Below are 26623 nucleotides of genomic sequence, written 5' to 3' on the forward strand. Positions count from 1 at the left end.
ATCAGAATCACCACCAATCACAACCCTATCAGATCGGTTTACTCAGTCATAGGGTTTAACTCCAGCGGCAGTATATCAGAGGACGCTGGGTATTACCAAAGAGTCAAGACAACTCTGATGACACACAACACATATAAATTCTGCCACCATGGCACTAACCTCACACACAAAAAAAAACCCTGAACCAAATGGCACCGACAAACAGAGCTTTGGATTGAATGAAGGTGGACAGAGGAGGAAGGGGATTTTGGGTAATGTAGTTGAATCCATGGCAGTGGTATGGTCCGTTCTCTGGGGCGGATTACTTACGGGTGGCAGCAGAAGGTGGTGGCGATAATTGGCAGACACTGTATGACACCCTTGAAGCGCCACAGATGTACTTGCTCCACCCAGGAGCCACTGATTATTCCGTAACGCAGAGAGGACAACACTATCTATAGGCCGCCAAGTCAGAGCGTCAGATGGTCAGTCGGAAGTCAGCATCAGGAATGGGGGTGGGGCAGCGGTTCAGATGGGGGCAGAGGGAAAACATAATTAGATGGTAAAATGCTAAACTAAGAAATGGGTTGGGAAAAAAATGGCCCACTGAGCTAGATAAAAGATAGATATACTAGATTACTATATATAGTAGATATACAACTGCATAGGTTGTGCACTCAGTGCAGCGCACTGAAAACATTAATGTTTTTAATGTCAATGACTCTGAAACTATTATAAGATATTCAGTCCAGAAATCTGGACTACACATAGAAATAATTCTATTCTATTCTATATTTTTTATACAATTTTATTACAAATTATGTTATCGGCATAATAGTTTCAGTGAAATCTTCAAAAGTTTGTATAAAAACAGATGGTGTTCTCTAGATTTGAGAATGTTCCAGAGAGTCTTGACTCTTTTGCTGCAATGGAACATTTGACTGTCTGTATGATAAGTGACCTAGAAATAGTGCAGAACCTAAAATGTGTCTTCATTCTCTGGTTTAAATTTCTCAAAATCCTAAAATTATTTACAGATTAAATAAAAAATAAAGATTTTCAATATGATCTCAGCATTTTAAACCCATTGTATATAACTTGGACAAAAAAAACAATTTTGAGTCTAGAATTTAAGTATAAATTTGATTTAAAAGCTCTGCGTACAACACTAACTCAGTATAAGGTTTCAGAATGTTTTGTAATGGTTCTCTTCAGTTCTTTCAGAACTTGCTCTTTACTTTTACGCTTTTACAGATTTGGAGCAGGAAACATTGAAAATCTGCTGCCATGGTAATGCATATTCACATTGTATTCACACACAAAAAAAAAACAGGCAATCGCCACATTACACTCTTTAAAAGGGACCAAAAATTGGCAAATTTCTTTTTTTCTTTTTTTTTTTATGCTATAAATGAATTCCACACATACTTTAAACACAGCATCATTGAAGTGACCTGAAATGAAAGTAAAAAACATGACCTTAAAGCAACCATAACGAATAGCTGCAATCTGAAGTGTTTGAAAGTCATGTTGAAGTGCACTCTTATGGTTTACACAACATTTTTATATCATTTAATATACTCAAAATGCTAAAAGATCAAATTACTTTCTCATACAAATGGCAAATATAGTGAATATATGTGTATGTCTACACATACACATATATTCCTACACCTGAATGAGGGTGTGCTGATGGAATCTGATATTACATTTTTCAGGTTGGAGTTTGGATCTGTGGAAAGGGGAATGACTCACCGTGAACATGAAGAGTGTGTAGAAGATAAGTGCCATGGCTGAAAACGACTGGATTGATGACATCATGTTTCTTTGCAAGCTGAGCGGCAGCACAATGAACAGAGACACAGCGATCAGTAACACGATACGGAAGCTACGCGTCACCTGAAGGAGCAAAAAGAAAAGCAGTTATCGGCCAATGCAGGGCAACAAAGCTGTGTATATTTATATACACAACAGCAACATAACACATAGCTATATGAAAAATGACAGAAAACATTGGTCATCATTTAATGTACAGTAAAAATCACATTTTTTATTTATTTAACCATCAGCATTTCATCTAAGATGCCTAAAGTTTTTTTGTTTTTCTCCAGAAAACACACGTCAAATATTCAGAAACGATTATGCAACCAAAACTAGAATACAAGAAACAAAATCCCTACTATGACTTGTCACGTTTTTGTGATCGGTCCCGTTTCACAAAAAGATGGCTCATCTTGCACAACGAAAATACAGATTTGTGGCCAGGCCAGTAAGAAATCACCTGTCACTGATAGGTGTGATAAAAAAATTATTTTCACGCAGAAACTGTGATCTCATCTACACTAAAGTCATAAAAAGTCTATGAAGTGTTTTTTATGGTTACATGACACACAGCTCAGCACTTTTTTTTAAGATAGCGGCCTTTGATTTTATCATTTCAGGAGGTTTATGAACAAGGGCAATGATCAGTTCTGGGAATTGCTTATCATTAATTGATTTGGAAGAAATGTGTTGGAGTAACAACAGTAGTTAACATAATTTTAGTCATGTGACAACATACAATCTTATTTCTTACCTCCAGCCCAAGCAGCTGAGCAAAGAAGTTGGAACCCAGATCTGCGATGACGACATAGAAAGCAATACATGTCCCCAACATGAGGCCAATCATGCTGAAAACAGAGAGAGAGAGAATATAAGTAGATCATACAAGCAATAAGAGCTTATTTAATTCATGAGGGTGAAGATGAATCTTACCTTAATTCCACAAGTGCCTTGCCTGGTTTTCCATAAGCATGAAAAGCTGGGAAGGGAGAGAGAAATGAATAAGGCTTCTTGTGAAATTGTCTTGTAAAATTACAGGGATTTTTTTTTTACCGCTTTCACAAAAAGGGTTGTACATTTTCCTCTTGATTAGAATTTTTTTTAAATAACACTAATATCACAAATACAACTTTAAGTCTGCATTAGCGGTGAGTTATAGGTTCTTGGCTTTTCTGTTTTATTTTGCTTACTCGTAATGAGAAAAATACAGATGATGCAATCTGGTCATCTAATTTGATTAACAATATAATAAATTATTCCACTGTAATCCACACTGAGGATGCTTAAAACATTATCATAATGATGGAAATTGATGAAACCTCTGAGTGTGTCTATTGCTTTTTGTCACTCTCACCTAGTCCAGCGTAAGTCCTGCGTTTTGTGTTACTGGCCGAGTGGACTACAAACATGCAGGACTGGTGGGTCATCCACGAACAGAAGAACAACAACAATGTGCCCAACACAATTCCACACTGCAAAAAGAATGAAAAAATGGCTATAAAAATTAAGAGACAAACACAGATGCCCTATATGTTTAAATTCCAGCCCCAGTAAAAGTTACATGCTTTTACTAATTCTTGTATAAAATAGTGGACAAACTAAAATAGCAGCTTGTCAATTTCTGATTCACTTTGTTCATTCAGTTAACAGATTATTAACCAGAAAAGTCGTGTATAAACAACTCCTAGTCCTTACTGCAGATTTCAACATTTGGAATCCTCCTGTAAGCATACAAAACAACACAGCACATGTTCCCATAAGCTCTAACCATGTGTTTACCTGTTTGAAGCAGAAGGGCATCGTCAAGACACTCACACCCACAATGCTGTTTACAACGTTCATGATCAAACCCCAGTTTGACACAGTCATTTTGGCTCTCAGACAGCTGAGATCTTTAATGTCCAGACAGGTATGTGTGGTGCTTCCACAATGGCCTAAGGTTTAATTGAGATAAGTGGCTTGATGCAGCTGTCCTTCAATTGGCCGCTATGACGTTCTGTGGAGACGCAGAAGAAAACAAATACACCAGCATCATATTCAACCCTACTGAATGAGAGATTTTTGTTTTTTAAATGTACTCATTTGCTAGTGTTATACTTTATGTATGAAGAGGAATATACAGCTTAATACAAAACGGCAATGTATAAACCATTAATAAACTATTAAATAGCTTATTTATTCATTTTGTATGCTTTAAAACATCCAAACAGCTTCTGGAAAACAGTAATCAATAAAAATCAAAGCATACAAAATCTATATAATCAATACAAATTTTATTCTAGTAAACTTTATACCAATCAGACTATGAAACATACAAAAGATACTGGATTTAGATTGATATAGGGCTAGAAGATTTCCTTTCATGCTAAAGAAAGCAGATCATTACAGAATGACATCTGGAACAAATTGAACACGTTTATCTATTGTTAGTCTACAGACATGTTCAACTAACCTGATTCCCTTACAACATTAAAAACGTCATATCTGTAATTGCTGTGCTGATTACAAACATTCAGTGCAGTTGTCAAATGTGTTTTAGGTTTTCCTGCCATATGGCAACAGTTGTGTTGTCAGGAGCACTTTTGAGTACTTTTACACAACTCATAGAACAAATTGATTGGTAATGTGTGGGAAGATGTTTTTTGAGGGGCTCAGTTTAAAATAAAATCAGAAATGGCAGCATGTGTTTGCATGTAGCAGACACAGAAAGTATGCTGTGCTTTTATTTTTTAAACACTCTTGAAAACACACATTTAATTTATCAGAGTAATAACAGTGTGCATGTGACAACATATATGAATATTATATATACAGTATACAAACCAGAAATATTAATTATTGTATACTGCTTTTAATTTAGCTAATTTAATATGCTATTCAATACGACAATTAACATTTCTCATGAGTAAACATTGTCCGTCTATAAAGTTTCTCATATCAAGACTGAGGAGGTTATAAAAAAGTTTGTTTACATACCACGTCCACACTTTTTCCCATCAGTCATTAATTACTAAGTGACCATCGGTTCATGACTGTTTTAAAACGATTATAAATAAACTTCCTGTTATATTTGTGCCGTCTGTATAAAGTTGCAGGAGATTCAACAAATATTTAGAAAGAAATTTCCCGAATTGTGCGAAAATGTCCTTGTTTCCCCAATCTGTAACCAGGAAGTATGCGCAGCGCTGCCAGTGTGGCGTTACCAAAGACACTAGTGCGCCCTGCTGCCTCCAGTGGCCAGGGGTGGAACTGCAGTGGAACGCTGCCTAAGTCAGGTTCACTTTCGTTTGACAAATATAGCTCAAATTGGAAGTTGACAGTTTGTTCGTTTTGTTTTCAGAGTAACTAACACCTGCAATATCTTTTGAGTCCCGCGATGCTTTACTTTGACACACGGTGTAGAATTTATGCATGCAGAGATCATATCAATGGCTCGGTCTGTCAACAGCACCTACACAGACGAAACACGGTGTTGTTTCATTTGGACAGAGATTTGAGCAGGAAAGGGAAGCAGGAGCAAGGGATGTTGATCTGCAACAGGAGCCCTGCGGAATCCGGGCAACAGAGGCTTCTGTTCTGTTACTGGTGTGTTTGGAGGAGAGAGGTTGGGACCAGCGTGCCCCAGTCAGGCATGCTCTCTCCTGGGAAGGGATTTTAGTGTGTTGTTTTAGGGGGGCTGGTTTTAGGTGGGAGACAGGAAAAATCTGGCTATTGTGTACCACTGGCCTTCGAACCTAACTGACAAGTCAGCCCATTGGCCGGAGGGTCTTGTCACTCCACACCTAATCCCTGAAGATTGGAATTAGGCCCGAGCAGCAGAAGGGGAGAGAGTGGGCAGATTGCTGGGCAGATTTGGCGGCGGGGGGGGGGATTCTGTAGCCAGGAAGAAATTAGACACAGGCACCCGATTGAACCGCTGACCTCCAGGGGAAACCCCTGGTCGGCGCGAGGTCACGGGAGCACAAAGCGGGGCGATGAACTGCGAGAGGTCAAGCATGCATGCGGCTGAAAGAGCGCCTTTGTGAGCTCAGGCATGCACAAAATTTCCCATCAGCCACCAAAGTCACAGGCTCCTCAGGAAGCCAAGGAAGGGGGATGAAACCTGGCGACGGAGTGTTGCAGCGCTTGTGTGTGTGTGCGAGTGACCTCAGAAAGGACACACACAGACTGAGGCAGTAATCACATTTAATTACACATCAACCAGCCTTGTGAATAAGGTTTTTAATGCAGACTCTCCCTACACACAAAAAGACTGACATGTGCAGCTAAACATTGCCTACCTTTGTCCTCCTAAAATCTATTAAAGCCCTCTCTATAAACCATCAGCATCGCTAAAGGCTGCAGATAACAGCCATTATGTTGATAATTGTGAATAAAAGGAACAAAAGATGTTTTTTGTGCTATGCCTCAATCAACCGTTCAACCAAAAGTCAGACCTATTTATAATGGGAGCCTGGTTGAAACTAAGGGCCGAATTCAATAAAAGAAACGAATACCTTATCCTGTGCCAATAATCTGTCAACGCTCAGTCACTAATCGATTACTTAAGTATTCTAAACAGTCCTGTTAATGTTTGTTCATTCCAGTGTCACCTGTTTTAATATGATTTACTAAATCAAATCATTTCTTTATTGAATTATCATGAGTTTCAAATCTATTTCTAATTCATGGTGGTGTGTTTTAAATACAGCAGGCTCAGTGATAAAGATAAGAAAAACTGTTTAGAAGAAAAACCTTTAGACTGTGTTCTGCATATGCAAGTTTGTATGTGACTGAGAATTTAATTAAGAATTTTTTTCAAATTAATTTGCTTATAGGCATAGATAGATCTAAATTTTGCATAACCCTGCTGACAAAATAAATCAATTAAATATAACTGACAAAAAGCGCTAATAATGTATACTGTATATGTAACGTATATGTATATATATTTTTAACCAAATGCCAAAGATTCAATATTGAGGGTTAAAGTTTAAGAATTCATCATTAAAGAACTCATATTAATCGTACACTATTTAAAATTTCAGGGAAAACATGTCCCTCCAAGTGTATATAGTGGTTACAGCCCTGCTTTAGGGAGAACATTTGGGAGATGACAGAATATTAACTGGTACTTGAAAACAGTGTTCATTGTTTCATGGATATTTCTTGTTAAATAAGCAGAACACGGCCTCAGACACATCGACACGTCACTGCGTGGGGGTCAGCAACGTTGTTGAGAATTTTTCCTGCAGTAACACATGCACAGGCATAGGTCAGCTCCTTGGCATGTGCATGTGGACAGTAAAAGTGTCAGAATGACATTTACACCATTAGAACGACTAAATCTCTCTACGTTACAGATACTGCTATTACGGCTTTGGATGAATCTCTCTCTCTCACACACACACACACACTCAAACACACAAGATGCCAATTGTGAAGGGAAAAGCTGTGCATTCAGTATTTACTTGGCCTGACAGCTATAATTTCAGTTTTCACACAGCTTAAAGATAGGGGGTAATTAAAGTGAGAATGTTTTCCTTTCAGATTAGTTGTCCTGTCCATTTATCAGTTGTCCGACCACATGTGTACAGACGCTGGATGCCTGTAAAGCACTCACTGAAAGTCAGTCTTTCAGAAAGAGCGCCAAATTGTCTTTCCCCATTAAAAGCTGCTCTCCACCCAAACATGGCAAGCGTCTCGGCTTGACAGGCGGCTATTTTACAGGCCTGAAACATTCCTCTGCCTCTCCTAACGTCTTTTGCTGTACCCAACCTATCCCTCCCCCCGTGACTGCCAACTACAGTAGCGTCTGTTAGTACATCTCAATCAGGTCTTCATGTTGAATTGGGCTTAACTAACCCCACTCAAACAGCCATGAAATAGCAGAGAAAAAAAAATTGTCATAAATCTGTACACAGGAAAAAACCCTGTGTAACAAGAGTTGCGCTGATGGGCTGATCTACGTAGCCTCTCCTCTCAAAGTTACGCACAGCCATCCTAATGCAAGCCCGCCGTATATCAGCCACGGGGGCTGGAGAGTCCGGTCAATGGCGGGGCCTGTTACATGCGACCCGCAGAGAAAGGGCTCCTGTGTCGGCTCTTGCCGAGTTCCTCCAATTAAAATCCTTTTTTGAGACATGGTTATGTGCGAATGCCGACACTTGACTGATTTTTTGATATACAGTCTCGGTAGGGGGGTCCGCATGGAGAAAGAAGGCACCTCATTCCTGTGCAGCGGTGGGGAGTGATTGGGCTGGTTTTGGGTTTCTGTAAAACTAACGAATCATTTAGGGTTTGCTTGATGAAAGTTTATTCTAAATATAATATATTACACCATAAATGCTTTGATTTGGCCTCAGTTTACACAAGCTATGGCCACCGCATGCTTCTGGAAATCTTTCTGTGCCGCTTTCGGGCCTCTCAATAATTCTTTGAGAAATTTGCGTTCGGCATTTCTCACTAATTATAACCCTCGCGGTAAAAAGAGAGGAGACAGTGGCAGCCCAGTGCCTTAAAAGAGAAAAGCATAGATCACAGATAATTTTAGTGGCTCCTCCTACTTCGGCCCCACCCACTGAATCACGGCCAATCACAGGCCCATGGCTCAGACCAGATGCATGGCTCACAGCTGTTGAGGAATTAGTGGGGTACAGCCAGTGCTCCCCTAACATTACTAATGAATCTCTTTTAGATGACTTTCATGGCTTCACATGCAGCAAGTGAGCTACCCAGCCCCTGCCCTCTGATTGACCCCATCCCTATCTTCTTAGTAGTGACTGAGGGGAACAGATGGGGTACAGGAATACCCCCCTTTCCTCGCCCAGTTTTCAGTCTTTCCATCCCTCCATCAAATAACCATATAACCCCCTATCCTCCTTTTTATGGACTATGACCCCTAATCTCTCTCTTCACCATCAACAGTGCAGCTTTATTAGGCTCCTCTGTTCTAGAGAAGTGAGTTCTAGAGAATCTTTTTTTGCAAATTGAAGGAAAGCCTTTGTTGACGTCATACTGTAAAATTAAAATAGTCTGTCTGATACTGCTGTTCACTATGGAGGAGATGTTTGTGTTGCTAAATTTCAGTCATGATATCTTATACACAGATTTAGATTTAGATCACAGGTTTAGATTACACAATGCATTTAAAAAAATAACTAAATTACAATACAATGTAAAACTGATCTGGTGGAATAAATGGAGGCATTTAAAATATTATGAGGGCATTTATTATGTAATTTTATGTATTTTTAATTTGTCTTTTTTTAAACAATACCTGAATAGTGCTATTCTTATGTAGCCATAATAATATAAATACAAAACTCATAATGCTAGGTTACATCGATACGCCTTTAGGTGGCGGTAGGTGTCTTTATGATTGAGTTTTTGAACCATTAATTAGAGAGGATTCATTCAGAAACACTGATTATTAAAAAAAAAAAACGGCACGAATGACGTGCCGCATACTAGCACACTATTATTACAGTTTTTTACCATATTTTTTTAGGGCAGACATAGTAAAAGTAGTGTGTATGTTGTTCAAAAATCACCAACGGTCTTTACGGGTGTTTTATTGAATCATTCAATCGATTCATTCGTAAACACTGAATCGTTCAGGAACGAAACAACACTACTGCGTTGCTCTGCTCTCCTCTCCTGTGGATTTTGAAGACAACATATCTGACCAAATTGTGTCAGAACTGTAAGTCAATATGAACTTCTTGTTTATGGAACTGCTGTATAAAAGCAATCATACTGCCTACTTATTAGGCTATTTCTCAGAAATGGGCCAAACCGCCAATACTAATTAATCTAACGTGACGTTTTTGAATTACGTTAGCAACGTTCTAACGGAAATTGTATGTTATAATGTGTCTGCCTGTGTGTGTGTGTGTGTATACAGTAGGCCTATATGTTAACAAAGTACCTGCTGTGCCATACGGCCGTAACACTTAACTTTTACTTGTGATTTGTGATATTGCTCAATTGCCGCTATAATGTATTTATAAGTATATGCCACTTTGCAATCGTGATATCTTACATACATTAGCATGTTGTTCAAAACAGAATCAATCTAATTTTATATAACTTTATATATACATATAATAATCTTGCATTCAGTGTCTCTCTGCTTTCCAGCATGGTTTTCATTTTTGATCGTTTTGTCAGATCTAATAGGCACATACACATACACGCACTAACACGTACACATACAATTCAGAAGGAGCACAGCAGCTGAAGTGAGCAGGAATCAAAGAGACATTGGGGATTTTTAATGGCTCCAAATGGCCATACAGTGGTGACAGTGTAGAATCAACATCCATCCATTATCTCTGCATCCGCTTCTAACTCAGCCTTCACGAACACATGCTCAGGAACACACACACACTCAACCCACACGCATATGTACACTCAAACACAAGCAAATACAGACAGGTACACACTCATCCAGAAAAGTGTGTCACAGAAATGTCACACTTTTCTGGGTCCTCTGGAATCTCAGGCCCCCTCCTCACTCTCTCGCGCTCTTTTTATTGCCCCGTTTCCTCCTCCTCCTCCTCCCTCGTTCCGTGGCACAAAAATGTGTGAGGATTGCCACAGAGCAGCTGCTGGCAAGAGCTGCAGGTTCAGGCCAAAGAGAAACACATTATCCTGTTCTAAACAGGAAATGTCTTCTTAAATAGCCATAAGTAAAGGCTTCACTTCACAGTTGGGCCCTGGAAACACACAATTTTTTATTTCATGTCGAAAGCCGGCATATGTAAACATAATCACACATAAATCTAAACAGTTATTAGTTCACAGTCTGCCTTTTATATATCCTCATAGCACAGAGAACATTTGTGCCTGGAAATGCTGTGAAGCTTATCTATATTGGTGCATTATGTGCATATACAGTTGTCCCAAAAATATTGGAACACCTTTAAACTTTTGAAATGTATGTCATGAGATGGAAAACTGATGCTAGTATAACCAAGTAAGTAGCCTAATGCTAGATTCTAGGCCTTTTTAAAATTGTTTTAACTTATATAGAACATTTATATACATAAAATATTTTATAATAAATATTGTATATTATTATATAATTATAATGTATAATATAGTACATATATAGTACGTTGTGATGTTTATAGTTTAATGTATATTTTAAATATAATTTTAAATATATATTATATTATATAATACTTTACCAGGCGACATACTTGTTATATTGATCCTCACAAATTTTTGTTTTTTGAAATGTATGCCCATACATTTTCGACTAGTAGCAAAAATTATCTTTAGGCATTGTGTTGTACATACAAGTGTAATTGATTTATTAAAAAAACAAAAAATGTAGTTAAACGATTTTAAACGTTTAAAGATTGCAAGGTCAAAAAAATGGATGAATCGTTCACAATAAGGTTTATAACATTTTCAAAATAGATCGGGTGAATTTTGATTTCATGCTGACTTAAAATAAATGCCACTTGGTTTGACATTTTGACATATAATGCAATGACATTTTTCATGTATTTTTAAGTGTAGCTGAAGTGTCTAAATACTTTTTGGGGCCGCTGTGCTTGTGTATATTTCGTTTGCCGCTTATGAGCTGCAAATGGCCCTGGTTTTGTGTTCGCCTGCCAATGAGTAAGCGGCCTGCACACAGACAGTGGCTGTCCACATGAAAGCCTTCAATGTCTCCACAATCTCGCCTTTGTTCTTACACTGGTCTGATCAAGGGCAGTCTTTGTGAGCTCCCTGTGCCCTGTCTGCGTGCACTTTCAAGGGGATATTTCTCTTCCATATCTACTCCTTTGCTTTCTTCTCTCTCTGAAATTTAGCTCTGCAATTCTTGGCTTTTTCCAGGTAAATGAAAAAAGAGGGCCACACGATTGATGTGTTTGGCGGTTGTAGGACGCGGTGGTGTGCGTGGACAGAGGAAAGTGGTTGAGGAATAAAGCCGTGTCTTCCCTTTGTCATTACATACTTTTCCCCATTTGTTTTCTTTTTCAAGTGTCCTTTAACAACAGTGTGGCTCTTTATTTTCTGTAATGTAATGGTGCTGCTTATTTGCTGTGAGTCATTGACTTTGTGCCAAAGCCACATTTTCCAGTGAGTTTTGAGCTGTAAACTGCATCAAAAGAGGGGAGGGGTGGGGGTCATTCCTGCAGTGAGTGTAAATATTTGGGCATGGAACTCATAGTGGGTGGCACTTTGTGTTCACGAGAAAGGAGTGGCATTGCCCTTGGACACAGAGAGATAAAACCATTCCCCTCTGTGCTCCGGAGCAGGAACTAACCCTTTACCCAGCTCTCCTTCACTGCTTAATTAGCTCTTATGAAATTAGATAAAGCCTGTAGATAGACCTCAAGGGGAATAACTAGCACTCTGGGTCTCATTGCGGTGACTCAATATTCTGATCAGGTCTATTGTCTGTATTAGAAGATGCTAAAAACAGGTGGTGTGGTCAGGCAAAATGAATCTAGATTTTTACATTTGCACAACTCACCAACATGGCACTACAGTGTTCTGGGTGGCTGCTAGGGCATTTCTATGTGGTTGCTAGGGTGGCCTTGGAGGTTGCTAAGGCATATCTACATGATTGCTAGCAGGGATTAAATGATTAGTCGACATAAAGAATTCTTGACAAGTAAATATTTTGTTGTTGTTGAATAATCATTTGATCTCATATGACCTAATAGGGTTTGCAATAACGAGGTTTGACCAGTGGGGCACTGTAGCACAAAACTGTATTCAGCCCTCCTGGCTGCAATCAAACAGAAGAAGACACGCTTATGGTCCCTGCGTTCCATTCGGAAGGGCTCACCCCTAGTATGCCCTAATCCCTTCAAAGGGTTTACCCTCCGGAGTGAGAGCTTTGAAGGGTTGAAAGGGTGTAGGGGACCAAATAACTGTTTCTTGAAGTGCCCTTCTTCGTCATCATCCCGTGCCCACACGGAGGCCCCGTCATCATAAAAAGAATCAGCGCAAAGGATCATGGGGGCCCGAAGTGTCCATCAGTTGTACCCTTTGAAATCCTTCATTCCGAAGGGCCCTTTGAAGTGGCCAGTTTTGAGCACTTCGGTTTGGAACGACCCTTCAATATGGCGGCCATGATTGTTTTCACTCCGAAGTGCCCTTCAGAGGGTGATATATCCCTTTTGGAACACACCGGAGAAGTGATGGTAAAGCCTTGAGTGCATATGCTCTGTTCCTGGTTGGTTGTCGTAGTACATTGGAGGATGGAGAGTCTATCAAACAAAGCCAAACCAGAGTGTATGGGAAGCTGTCATGCGTAAAGGCCCCAATATAGTCACAGCAAAGTTTTTTTCTGTTCTTCAGTTAGGGGTAATAAAAAAAAAAGTTCAATATACACAAGCAGCAATTTATTGATAGCAAACATCCTGACATTGCTTAGAGTGGCGTTTAGATGCATGTGTAAATATAAACACAGCAAAAATGACAGTGGTGAGAAATCAGCAGTTAAGAAAACATCTGATCATAGGGATGAGGATATGTTTGCACCACCTCTGCAATCGGCATGCTAGTAAAGTCATGTCATGTTTATTTTTATAATACTTTTTGCAATAGATTGCCTTAAAGCAGCATTACAGGATAAAACATGAAAAAACAGTGTCAGTGTCGGTTTCCTATATGTATATTAATGTGTATAGAATATGTGTAACTCCATATTTTAACAAATTGCAAAAGCTGAATAATGATCAAAGCCTACTGATTAATCAATGAAATAATCGACGATTAGTTGATTTAATAATTCCATTTAATCATTATATGAATCAATTATCAAAATAATACTTTGTTGCTGTAGATCAGGGGTGCCCAATCCTGATCCTGGAGATCTAGATCTCCAGGAACAGGATTGGGCACCCCTGCTGTAGACCTTCTTTATAATTTTGTGTTTGAACATCCATTTTTGTGGGAGCTCTGTATATTTATTTAGCATTGCAGTTAAAGAGTAATAGCCAGTGAAGTGGAATTACTTATTGTAGAGTTATCATAAGCATTGTAATGTTCAGAGCGTCTGAATGTCAGTTGACCAGGAAGGTTTTAAAACAAGCAGTTCATTCATAAATTCCTAAGATCTTACCCTCATGCTGTGGAAATACAAAACAGAAGATAGAAGACAATGAGTGCAGTTCTGAAAAGGGGCTGGGCTACATAAGGTCTATATGATTGCTAGAATGTTCTGGGTGGTTGAAAGGACATTTCTGTGTGGTTGCTAGGGCATTTCTATGCAGTTTCTCAAGCCTCTAGCTCTAGCAACCATCTACAACAGGGATCTCCAACCCTGCTCCTGGAGAGCTACTGTCCTGCAGATTTCAGCTCCAACCCCAATCAAACACACCTTGAACCACCTAATCAAGGTGTTCAGGGTTACTTAATAATTACATGCAGGTGTATTGGAGCAGGGTTGGAACTAAAATCTGCAGGACGGTAGCCAGAGCCGATCCTAGAATTTTGGGGGCCCTAAGCAGACTTTCAGAGGGGGCCCCCACTACCTACGGTTTTACCTAACCACCACCTCCCATCCTCCAATGCGCATATCCTACACTGACACCATATTGTAAAGTTTTAAAAAATTGTCTTATTTATCTTTCGTGATATAAATATGAAGATAAGCCTATATTTCATGTTATATACAAAAACTTTACATTAGAAATGTTTGACTATTTCAAAAAATTTAAATGAGAAATGTTTGACTAATACTTTCAAAGAAATACATCAAAATTAAAGATGCTTTAATAAAGCAAAAACACCTGCCAATGGGTTATGAAAAGTAGTATTATTTAAATTATTATTATTGTTCAATAAAAATAATAATCTCTTTTTTAGACTGCCTTGTTTAAGTCCAGATTAAAATGCAAAAATATGTATATGAAAACAAACATGTAAATACTGTTTTGACTTCCTTTCTTTTCTGTAAAAAAGCAAGTAAACACGGAAATAAGCGTCACCTCCTGTCAGAGAATGAAGTTACATTTTTATTCAACCCGTCTGCATTGTTTTTTTTTTCCCCATATCAATGTGAAAATCAGACCGACTTTTCATGCAGTGCTGTCAAGTTTAACTGGTCGCTAATATAAATAAATAAGCTAATATATGTTCTAAAAATCGAAACAATTCAGATAATAAGGTATCGCTAATTATTCAGGTCTTTTGAAGTGCCCACGATAACACCATGCACAACACTGTCGTTATACTGGCACAGCGTCTTCACAGCTCTCACGAAAATGCCGAATTAAATCAATAAAACACAATGCAGCAGCCACCATTTCAGCATCAGCTTTATAAAATCCATCACTTACCCTTATCTTGCTCACTTTCTTCACTATTTTTACTTGTCTCCGCAGCAGATTGAAAGTGCCGTGCCGTTTTGACGCGACGGGGAGGCGGGGCCTTGTGTAATTTACAGGGGCCCTACGCAACTTGCGTAGTGAGCGTATATTGCCGATCGGCTCTGACGGTAGCTCTCCGGGAACAGGGTTGGAGATCCCTGTTGTAGATGGTTGCTAGAGGCTATGGGAAAGTTCCATCCATTTTATCATCTGTCAGATGGAAATCGCAAGTCCAATTGTTTTTTAAAAGTAATACCACTCTCCTTAACAAGCCACACAATTTGAGGTACCACTCTTACAGCACAAACTTTATGGGAAGATTTTAATTTTTGATTTTTATTTAAATTTCTAGTCTGAGAAGCTTTACAATTTGAAACACGCAACAAGTAATTAGTTATGCTGAAGTTTAATTCTCAAAGTTAGAGGCTTAGTATGAGCGATATTAGTAGTGGTGATATGGCTAGCACTACTAATAAATGTAAAATGCACATTGATCAAAAGGCTTCTATGAAAACCAGCAATATGTAGTGAACATTTGTGCCCTGAACATCCCAAAATTGATTCAACTGCGCCCTAAAGCAATGTTGTACATAACCACTACCATAGCCTATATATGGACAAAAGGAAAATCAGACCTCGGTTTGTCTACGGGGACTGTTTAGCGCAGTTTAAGCCTGTTCTGTCAATAACTATGATTATCAGCTTGCTGAGGTCATGCTACAGAAAGAAGAGGGGCCTTGGGGTGTCAGAGGTGGGGCGCATATGCCCACAAGGTATATGGACCTGCACTTCTACAACATGTGGGTGTACTTATATGCGACCTTACCAGAGTCACCCCAGCCCTGCCTACCAGGGCTCTAATCATAGTCTCCATGTCCTCAAGCTACACGATGTGGTCAGCAGACATTCTGGCTGCAGAGGAGAAACTTCAGCTGCCCGCATAATTTTCTCCTTTTTTAGCTGAATCTTGCCGGTGACCTCGGCCTGGCCTCTCGCTCACCCCGGCCTCCGCACGTCTAGCACCCCACCAAAACAACGTTAAGTTCTCTCTTGCTCCGAAACTCCAGTACAATGCAGACTTCCAGAGTTCAGCCAATCGTTTTGTATTAAGGCAATAAATCTGAATTGTTATTGTTCGGCCTACTATTTGCAAGCGAGTACACGTCTGTGTGTCAGAGCGCGCTGCATGCGCGAGCCACAGGTTGCACATTTGGTTTTAATTGCGGCCGTTTCAGTCCAGAGCAAATGGAAAGCACATGGAAACCCCTCCACCTGCCTTGAGTCAGCTACTGACAGAAACACAGCAAATCACACTGACAAGAGGAAGGGAGGCACTGAAAGAGAGAGAGAAAAAACGATAGCGAGTTGATAGAGAGCGTGCCGTGAATAATTAATGATGAATCCGAAAGGAAAATAATCTTTAAAAGGTAACGGAGAACAATTAAGGCTTCAAGACTAATGAAGTGCAAGCAGACAAGTTGGTGCAGGTAGGGGGCGCTGTAGGGTCTGGGTTTTTCATTGGCCACACAGGATCCTTGTGTGCAGTTTGGAAATATGCCTAAGCCTGGCTGCCTTGATAAGAAACACATGCAATTCGGACAAAGAGACTCCTCTTGTATGATTCCCTCTGCTGAGGTGAGAACATAAACAAGCCGATTCAAATTAAAGAAGCCAGTGTCAAAATATTTAAAAACCCACCCAACCTGGGCTAAACCGATTTCAACAAAAACAAGACAGCTGCCTTCTGAGATACCGGCCTAGATGCTTGACAAAAAAGACTCTTTGATCTGGAAACAGAAGCAAGTGATGAAAACTGTTTTATGGAGAGATAAAACAGTAAGGTGATTACAAAGAGTAAGAAAAAATATGACAGATTTCCATCAGCTTCTTGTTATCAGAAATGCATTCGAATGACCTTGATATGCAGTTCAAATCATGCACTGCATTTTATGTAGACAGGTATAGAGAGTGATTCCTGCATTTCATACTTTGAACCTTTACTGTTTAAAGGTCCCTGGCATTTCTACTCTCCACGCATAATGCATGCTTTTTTTCATATGAGGAACATCCTGTGTTGTGTTACTGCTTACAGAGGCAGACGGCTATCATGTGTGAGGCTAAAATGGTTTTACTACTAAAAATAGTGTCTGCGGGAAAAATAAAAAAGTTTAATTCATGCTGGGTTTGACTAACTGTATGAACAAGCAACCTTTTACAAGCCACAGATTTGAAAAGTTCTTGGAAGATTTTTGGAAATTGGAAGGCACATACTTTTTCCAAGTCTGTCACATAAAGCTTATTCCGCACATTGACATACAACATGCTTATGGGCTACAAATACTTCAATTTTTAATTTATCTTTCCAAGACAGGCTTGTAAACAGTGTTCGCCTGTTTCCGCATCAGAAAAATATATGTATTTTATTACTGTGACAGAGTACAGTAATTGTGACTTTATTTCTCACAATTGCATCTTTATTTCACATAATTTTTACTTTATATCTCACAGTTATGACTGTGTATTTCACTATTTCAATTTCTCATGACTGTAACTGCTATAATTGTGACTATATTTTAAAATGAGTTTACATCTCACAATTTCAACTTTATTGCTCATAACTGCAACTTTATTGTAATTGTATCTATATTTTAGAATGTGACCTTACATCAGTTGCAACTTTATTATACTATAACTCGCAATATGATTTTATATATCAAAATTTTAACTTTTTACTTTCAAATTATACATTTGTTTCTTCCAGTTATGACTTTATACCTCAAAATGTTACTATATTTCACAGTTGTGAAATTGTGATTTCTCGTAACGGCAGCTTAATGGCAATTGTGTCTATTTTAGAATGTAAATTCATTTCTTGTGATTGTGACTTAATATCTCAAAATGTGACTATATTTCACAATTGCGATTTCTAATAACTGCAGATTTACATTCATTTTTTTATTGTGTGGAAACAGGCAAAACCAAGCAGTGAAAAGTTTAATCTAATCTATGCAATCACTTTGTGCAATCACAGAGTGTCTTATTTAACTATATTAAAATTGGAGTAGTTTCTGCTTTTTTTTTCTGGCTTCAATTTGTGTAAACTAGAACTCAACTTAATTGGGGGGCACAAGGGGAGCTTGCATTGCATCCAGGTCCGGCTGCATATACACGACTGATCCCTGTGATCCTTTCATCAGTGTGAGGTGGGGCATCCTGCACCAATCAGCAGCCATGTTGCGCTCATCTCCCATCTCATTTAGGGTCATTTAACTCCATGCCTACAACTTCTCTGCACCATACACAAACCCTCCTGCTCCCTTCAACTCTTCTGAGGTCACAGCCAGCCTACCAAATGAGTTTCAAATGTTCATGTTATTTATGATTAGGTATCAATTCACTCTACAAATCCCTTGCAGATGTTTTTGTCACTGCAATCCTCTTCCACATACATAGCCAATATCATCTCAGTTCAGGCATGGACGAAAATACATTTACAGTCTGACCCACCCCCAAAAAGGAAAAACTAACAAGAACTGCTAAAGTTTACTGAACAAAGAAAGTAACAAAAATAACGGTTGAATGAGAATTTAAACTAATAAATCAATATTGTATTTCACTTTACTTTATTTATACGCTACATGTTATATTATTGCTCCTTTTCCCTATTTTTTCAATTCTTATGCATTTACTTGCATATTTATGCAGGTAAATAGGACACAAACCAATCCATCTTACTGTGTTGTTTCAGCCTGCACTATACTTTTACACCAGTAGGTGGGGTCGTCACTGTGGCCTTCTATCTTTCATACTTTTATTTTTGATGTGATTGTTGATGTTATTTGAAATTATATTTTAGAAATATATATTAGATTTTTTTTTTCCAAGTCAACATGGAATCAAGCAACCTTTTGAAACAACCTTCTTTTTGGTCTACATTCAATCCCTCTTATTGAGAAAGGAAATACTGCAGTATATTGACTTAGAATGCCCTATTTTACTGTCATGATGAGTGAATATTGTCAAAAAATACCACACTAAATAGTGACTAAACACGACCCCTTTTAATACATGTTAACCAGGAGTCACTCTCATTTATAATCGCGGCATCGTCTGATAAAATCAACATGCATCTACACTAAAGAACAACCGCGGCTATGCGGTTGTTTTAACTATATTACTTTTTTGTCTCATGCAGCGCACTGCCTGCGTCTGAGTAACAAACTAAAAAAAAAAAAAAACAAAAAAAGTGCATGTGATATTAACAAACGAACTACGCTCATATTTATAATTCCAAACAATCAGTAAGCGACAGGTGCTAGGAAACGCTGTTTTGTACTCATTTATTGACGAGTCGGCTGCGCTGCTTCTCTGCCGCTCACTGCACAGAACAGACGCCGAGAGAGGTGACACTTCCCCGGGAAAGTCAGACCTCGCGTTCGCAGGACAGCACTGGCGAACATACACCGGTATTGCGGTATTTAAAAAAGTCATATCATAACAAAAATAAACACCGGTATTCGGTATGAACCGGTATACCGCCCAGCACTACTTGGAATATCCTGTTTATCTCAGAAATATTTAAAATAATAGAATTGTAAACATGAGCATGTTCTTTTATGAGACGTTTGCACATGAACAACATTTCTGTTATGTTATTAGAGTCATTTAAGCTTGAAGTGCAATTATTATGTCTTTCTTGCTTCATAAAAGTAGGTTTAATATAGTAATGTGACTGTGAATTTTAAGAAGAGGGACTAAATATTGCAGGCCTCACCGTTCGACTCATTATACAATTCCCCTGTGGCCTCCCCTAGAACATCTCTCTTACTGAAACTTACCCTTTCAGATCTCATCAGTCATAGGTTACCTCCGCTGACAGGTCTGCCTTGAGATTGACGCACGCACCTTTAAACACACATACACTGCCTTATTCGTTCTTCCCTGTAAGGCATTCACAGTCAAGCAAAGACACACCACACACATACACCGGTGTCCTTTGGGGTCCTCCACACGCCAGGTCTGTGCAGTTCTGAGAGGCTGAGACGGGACTTAAGGCTCAAAGGACATTAGGCGCACATGACCTTCCCCAACCCCTTTTTCCCTCTGCCTCAACATCTGGTTTGGTTATCCCTATCCCTGCCTGTGATCGCACTCATACACACACTACCTCAACAAAACACATGCACACACATGCGCGCCACCTCTTGCCCTCCATCCATTAATCGTATCAGCCACATCATGCCCTCTGCTTTCACTGTGATTGGTAAAGTAAACCCAAGACGTGAAAATGATGTATGAGCTGCTCTGCTACGGAAACGACAGTCGAGCAGAACCTCAACCTCAGTCGGACCCCGCTGTGCCGCTCTCTTCCCCTTCGAAGGACCCCACTCTTCTTCCAGAAACACTTTTCTCCCAATAGGCAAGACACACCTGTCCTCCTTACATGTCACAACAGTTTACAGGCAGGAGTTTTTCAGCCTTTTATTGGAAGCATCTGAGCCGAAGCCTTGTTAGAGACAGGACCTGCGGAAGGCCATTACTGCCTTATGTGCTTCCAAAAACAGCATCTTACAGTAAATGCAGTTAATTTTTGAGAATTTAAGACCCATTATGATAAATGCTGCACCACTTTTGTTTCACAGTAGAAAAAAGTCTCAAGATGATGCATTTTGTCATTCGATTTTTTTTCAGCAGTGCAGTGGATTGTAATGATTCGGTGGAATGAGAGCATTGCGCTGTCATTGTGAATAATAAAAGCATCAACTAACTGTTGTCTCGAAAGACAATGTGGGGTTCATTTTCAGCCATCTTGTCGTCAGCAATCACACTGCTATTTCTCAGCCTAAACACACCACACGCTGCCGCAGCTTTCGCCGTAGAACGATGATCATCTCACTGAACCGTAATTCTGTCCCTTGAATTTCACAGAGAGGCTGTAATAATTAAGAACAGTACACAATCACTGAATGAAAGTTGAGATGAAGATGAAGCTGATGCACTACAAATGCTATACAAAACAATAATCCATATGTGTGTATATAAATTATACTACATTTATTTATTTTCCTGCCTTAGTTCATAGTGTTAGTCAAGTTTTTGTTTTACTCCCCAAAAAAAACTACATCCTGGTCCTTAGCATTTTCCTCATCTTTGATATTTACGTTTGATGTTGATTTGTGTAAATATAAAATCCAAAACAATGTTTTATAACAACAGCTGACCTCAGATGACTCCGAAAGAAGCGCGCTTTCATCAGTCAAATTTTAATTTACCGTTTTTTAATTTTACCGTACAGTTTTATGCCTGAGTGCATAGGCCTAGTTGCGCACGCAGACTAGGCTACAGAACCGGAGAAAAAAAGCTCTGGTTGAAGAAACACGGATCATACAGACCTATCTCACATCTTGTCTTTGTAAGTTTCTGAAACCACACATGAAAATACCCGTGTGTGCGGTGCCAAGTTCTGACAGACAAGTATTTGTCCGGCACGGTTTCGTTCACACAGCATAGGCCTGTTAACTGAAAAGGCGGTTTAGTTATGATTCGTGTGAATTCGATTAGAGAAAGCTATTGGGAAGCCTGCAATTTGGTTATAGAATGCTGTTGTCACACCAACAGTGTATGAAGGTAGCAGCATTAAGTATTAATCACCCTAATACAAGACTGACAACCGTATTCTGCTGTTGTATGAACTTCAGAACTAGTAATTGTTTTACTTTTTTCCATCTTATTAGTTAGTTATCAGTTCTTAAAGTTATGCTATGTTTGATAATACAATGAACTATTTGAATAGATCAAGTAAAACATTGATTTCCCATGATATAACCCCTGTACCATAATCAATGGGAGATAACATTTTTAAAAGTGAAGACTTTATGAAATTAGATACTGTATGAAAAATATATTGTAGATTAACTTTCAGTGTTAAAAAGGAATGAATAAATGATAGATCCAAAACATATTTATTATCGTTATTTTATTCTGAGACAAAAATACATTGTATTTCTCACTTTCAGCAACACACACAGATTAATCCATATATTAGGAATTTGTTGGGAGTCAGAAAGAAACATCATTTTTTTTCATTTTAGCATTTTTTGACACACACAGATGATGTCTGTCTTCCCCCAGGAATCATCCAGTGAGACTTCATGGGGATTCTTTGGATACAAATTGTATTGTCATTTACCATAAAAGTCATATCAGTTGAGGTTCAAACTCTGTTTTGCTTTTTATTCTCTGTTGTGCCGGACTCTGTTCTGTACATGCATGTTGAGTCAATGTATCGTAATACATGCCCAAGAATCATAATTACATTAGTTTGAAAAGATGTCAGGGGTGGTGTGCATGTGTGTGTTGGGGGGGGGAGGCTCATCCCATTTTGTGGAAATGCTGAAACTCCAGGAGGTCTGACAGCCAATTAAATAAGCACCAATCCAGCTCCACCCTACCCCCACTCACCCTTCGCTCCAAGACCCCCTGCACCTCCTATTCAACACTCATTCCTCACTCAGAGAGGCAGACAGAGAAAAAGCGAGATCGAGAGACTAAGGGAGTGAGAGACAGAGAGATCTCTATTGTCATCACTGTCTGTCAGTCATAGCCATGGGCCTTGGAGGTAAAGCAGATAGACCAAAGAGCAGGCCATTGAGTCTTTGGATATGTTCAGTACCTTACAAGCCTGTGGGGTGTTTTTGGTGAGATTTCAGCACAGGGAAAAATTCGGCTTAAAAAAATACCCAGTCATTGGCCAGGACACCTGTAAGGCTGGAGAAACTGATTGACCCCAGCACATTTTTATAATGTGATAAGCAGCAGGGGCAGAAGATCGTTTTCGGAAGTAATTTTGATCTGTGTCTCATCAGTCTTCAAACTACATTTTTATGGATAGCCTGAATATTTTTGATCTTAAAACAAATTTTTCTCCAACATTTTCCTACCAGGATCACTCTCCCACAGAAAGAAAGAAGAGAAAGTGACTTGCAGATCTGTTTGTGCCAATCTTTCGTGAATATTTTTATTGCTGTCAAAACATTTGTAAAGGGCTTAAAAGTGGTGAGGTGGGGGGGGTTAAAAGACAAACAACAGAATGAGAAACAGAAAAAAAGAAAGAATTTAGCACTGCATGAAATATTCCCCAGATCAGCCTCTAATCATCAGTCAATATATCAATACAGTGAAAGAATGTAAAAGTCTTAAAGGCTAGTGAATGGAAATTCATCATGGCCAGTGCACCATTAGAATCTGCACTTAGTCTTTTCACATCCTCATTAGTCATTACATGCAGAGCACAGACAACCACAGGAAACTGAACACTATGAAGAGAGAAAACACACAAGAGAAAACATGTTCAGGAACAGTATCACTCAGTTGAATTCTGTGTTTGGCAGTGTTCTAAAACTGCTTCGGTACAGATACAGTGTAACTTTGAAAAAAAAATTAACAGGAACTTGCAGTGAGGAGCCAGGGTCATTCAAAACCACATATTATATAGTTGTGACAAAAACATTGGGTAAAAACAGACATGTTTCTGGTTTGACTTATTTCATTATGAATATGCTTGGGTTAATTATGTGATGTTTTTAACATGCGTTTACCATTTTATGGATTTACAGTTTAATCGGAAATCACACCCTATTTGTCAAAATAAAAGAAAGAAAGAAAAAGAAAAGAATGCAAACGCCTTTCCATTTTTTTTTTATATTAAGTCAGATTGCTTTTAAGATGTTTAAAATCCATAGCCAAAATAATCATAGGTAAGAAACACGTTTCCAGAAAGGATCAGAAAGGTATTTGGATTTACTTTAAATAGCCGGTTAAATGAGCACGGCAGCTTTAAACTTGTGTTTAACGGGTTCTCCTGTGTTTTACAGCTCAGGATTCTGTCGACTGATAGCCGTTGTGTTTTCTAAACGTTCAGAAATGTTAAGGTAACATTATTTAAAACATCGAGTTTGTGAGCTTTAAGAACAAGTATATCATATAAAAAAATTATAATTTATATTAGCTATAAAATGAATAGGCCTCATACAAATCCCTGGTATTATATGCGTTGACAGTAGTTGTTATTAATAATAATTATTAACATAAATATAATTATATAAATGTTATGATTATATATATATATATATATATATATATAATAATTTATTGTTGTTTATAATAATGATAGCCTACTTATTGTGATCCACACTGGTGGCATTCCTTGTAAACTTGCTGAATGTACACATAGACTGTTTTTTAACCTTTAAAAGAAAGAAAAAAACATTTGCTTATATAAGTTTTGAGTTTGTCGATTTTCAGTCATGTCTCCACTTTAAATAGCTGCAAGCTCGTTGTCTTCCGTTGGCTTCCAATATTTCTTATAAATCCATAATGAATTTTAGAAGGCATTTTGAAGAGATATTTTAGTTCTCAGCTGGGCACCTCAGACACAAAGGGAAAGGTATGAGGCTGCCTCAGGGGGGCGAGAGAGTCTCCTGCCTGAGAGTTCAGAGTTTTCCACAGAGCACTTACACGGTTATGGACCTTCTGTCTTTATACGGGTCGGTCGGCCCACTGAATTACATATAAATATAGGGGTAACACGGTAAAATCACTTTTAATAATAGTAGATCAACAAACACAGATCAGTAATTCATGTAGCCTACATTAAATTGACAATATTTATGAAAATATGTAAATCAAGGGTTCATGACATTTGTCAAACTATGTGAATGTACATTAACAAATGAGCTTTACATAATGTATACAATAATACGTATTAATGCTATTAAAAATAAATATAGGGTATTATAAAGCGTTACCAGTGCTGTTTTTAAACCATAAGAACAACCTAACTGCCTTGAACACTTCAGCGGATCATAAAGTTCGCAACTACATTATAATTTTGCATATCCAATTTATGGTAGCCTAATTTAAGAAGTTCGTGAACTAATTCCTGGCCATAATTTTCAATCTACTAAATTAGAATTTTTGAAAACGGACTTCATTAAAAAAAATAATTGTAAAAAAAAAAAAAATAATACATGAATAAATATTAATTATTTCGTATGTACTTTATTATTTTTCTTATCGTATTGCTTTGCCTTAAGCATTGAATCGTTGGTAAACTACATTACATAATAGAGCTATTATATGAGCATATAAAATGTAACACATTAACTCTCCTATCTTCTACGCGTGTTAACAGTCCACAAGCATCCAAACAACCAACAAATAAATTAAAGTGGACTTGTTGTTGGTAGGCCCAATTGTAAAATGGCCTAAGTCTAATTGCTAATCTTTCACGTTTACGTATAAAATCAGCTCATTTGAATTTATTTGAAATATTACTCGATTAGAATATTAAGAATAAAAGCAAAAGCTTTTCGGTGGCTTTTCTAAAGGGTCTACACTAATACAGTTGGCAGCGCGATGTATTGTCAATGAAGTGAAAAGACTGACAACACGAACTATATGAGAGGCCCTATACTGGCCAGCAGCCTGCATAAATTAATGAATGTTTTATACATCAAGTAGGCTAACGTCAATCTGGAAAATCTACAAACACAGATGTGTCTTTGGTCTTTTGAAAATAATCGAGGAAAAACTGGTTATTTGGCCTTCATACTCTAGGCTACTGGCCGTCGTCGGAGTAAGGCTTTGGGTCATAGGCAGGCTGTTGGTCTGGCGTGAAATTTTTTTTATAGAAAGATCGAGTAGCCTAATTGTAAAGCACAATGTTCCATTAAACATAATACCACAAAAATGCGCAAAGTGACTGTCTTGATTTATTATAAATGTAGTATTTTCCTCGAAGAATATTCCGCTAGCATCAACGTCATCGTATTCATAAAAAAGCCTTCTGCTCGAGTCAGTTTGAATTAACTTCAGAAACTCGTCACTAGCTCGCTGCAGGGCAGTCTATTGTTATACAGAAATTAAATATTCTTTATTTCTTCCTGTATTCTTGTTTTTGTGAAGTGCTGGAGGTAATCTGGTTATTTTGTCTCTCTATGTCCTTCATAGCCCTGTTTATTAATTATCTAAAGAACGGTTAATCTCAAAATTACAAAACATAAAACAAGTAGGCTGTAGGGTTAATGTAAAAATATTACCAAACTCATATCAACCCTATCCCACATAAGCAAAAGTCCACACTGTATTAAATATGCCTGCACAAATGTAAAAACGTAATATATGTATAAATAAATATATAACATGGACTGTGGTAAAACAATTACATATAAGCATGTCCACAAAATAAAATAGCAGATAAGGTCGGAAAAAAATAAAAAGGCTTGTAGTTTGTTTTAGATTCGGGGCAAGATATTTTCCTGAATTATCTGGGGTCTATACTGCAATGTAGAATTGGATTTGCTTTTGTGCATGTTGATAAAAACACACATAGCCTATAGTCTACAAATGTTTTCAATTAGCCTATATATGGCACACACACACACACAAAGCTTTTTTAGTTTTAGGCAGCTTGTCACCCACAAAAATGTAGCCTACATTTC

At 38.2% G+C, this 26623-nt stretch overlaps 1 protein-coding gene across 3 annotated transcripts in view; it reads right to left on the reverse strand.

Moving 5' to 3' along the window:
* The window catches only part of slc38a10 (solute carrier family 38 member 10), a 28219-nt gene extending 23227 nt beyond the window's left edge, over window positions 1-4992 (reverse strand). For 2 of the 3 annotated variants that reach the window (XM_016572278.1, XM_016572276.1), the window contains exons 1-7: window positions 4777-4992; window positions 3580-3796; window positions 3155-3272; window positions 2734-2779; window positions 2555-2648; window positions 1735-1878; window positions 310-434 (exon numbers count right to left, since the gene is read on the reverse strand). In XM_016572278.1, the coding sequence (XP_016427764.1) occupies window positions 310-434; window positions 1735-1878; window positions 2555-2648; window positions 2734-2779; window positions 3155-3272; window positions 3580-3669 (617 nt within the window). In that variant the 5' untranslated portion in view covers window positions 3670-3796; window positions 4777-4992. The remainder of the gene's footprint in view (window positions 1-309; window positions 435-1734; window positions 1879-2554; window positions 2649-2733; window positions 2780-3154; window positions 3273-3579; window positions 3797-4776) is intronic. The other variant, XM_016572277.1, reaches the window with a different exon arrangement.
* Window positions 4993-26623: the final 21631 nt, after the last annotated feature.

The sequence above is a fragment of the Sinocyclocheilus rhinocerous genome, unplaced genomic scaffold (assembly GCF_001515625.1).
Source record: "Sinocyclocheilus rhinocerous isolate Xijiao unplaced genomic scaffold, SAMN03320098_v1.1 scaffold140, whole genome shotgun sequence".
In the NCBI taxonomy this organism is placed as follows: Eukaryota; Metazoa; Chordata; class Actinopteri; order Cypriniformes; family Cyprinidae; genus Sinocyclocheilus; species Sinocyclocheilus rhinocerous.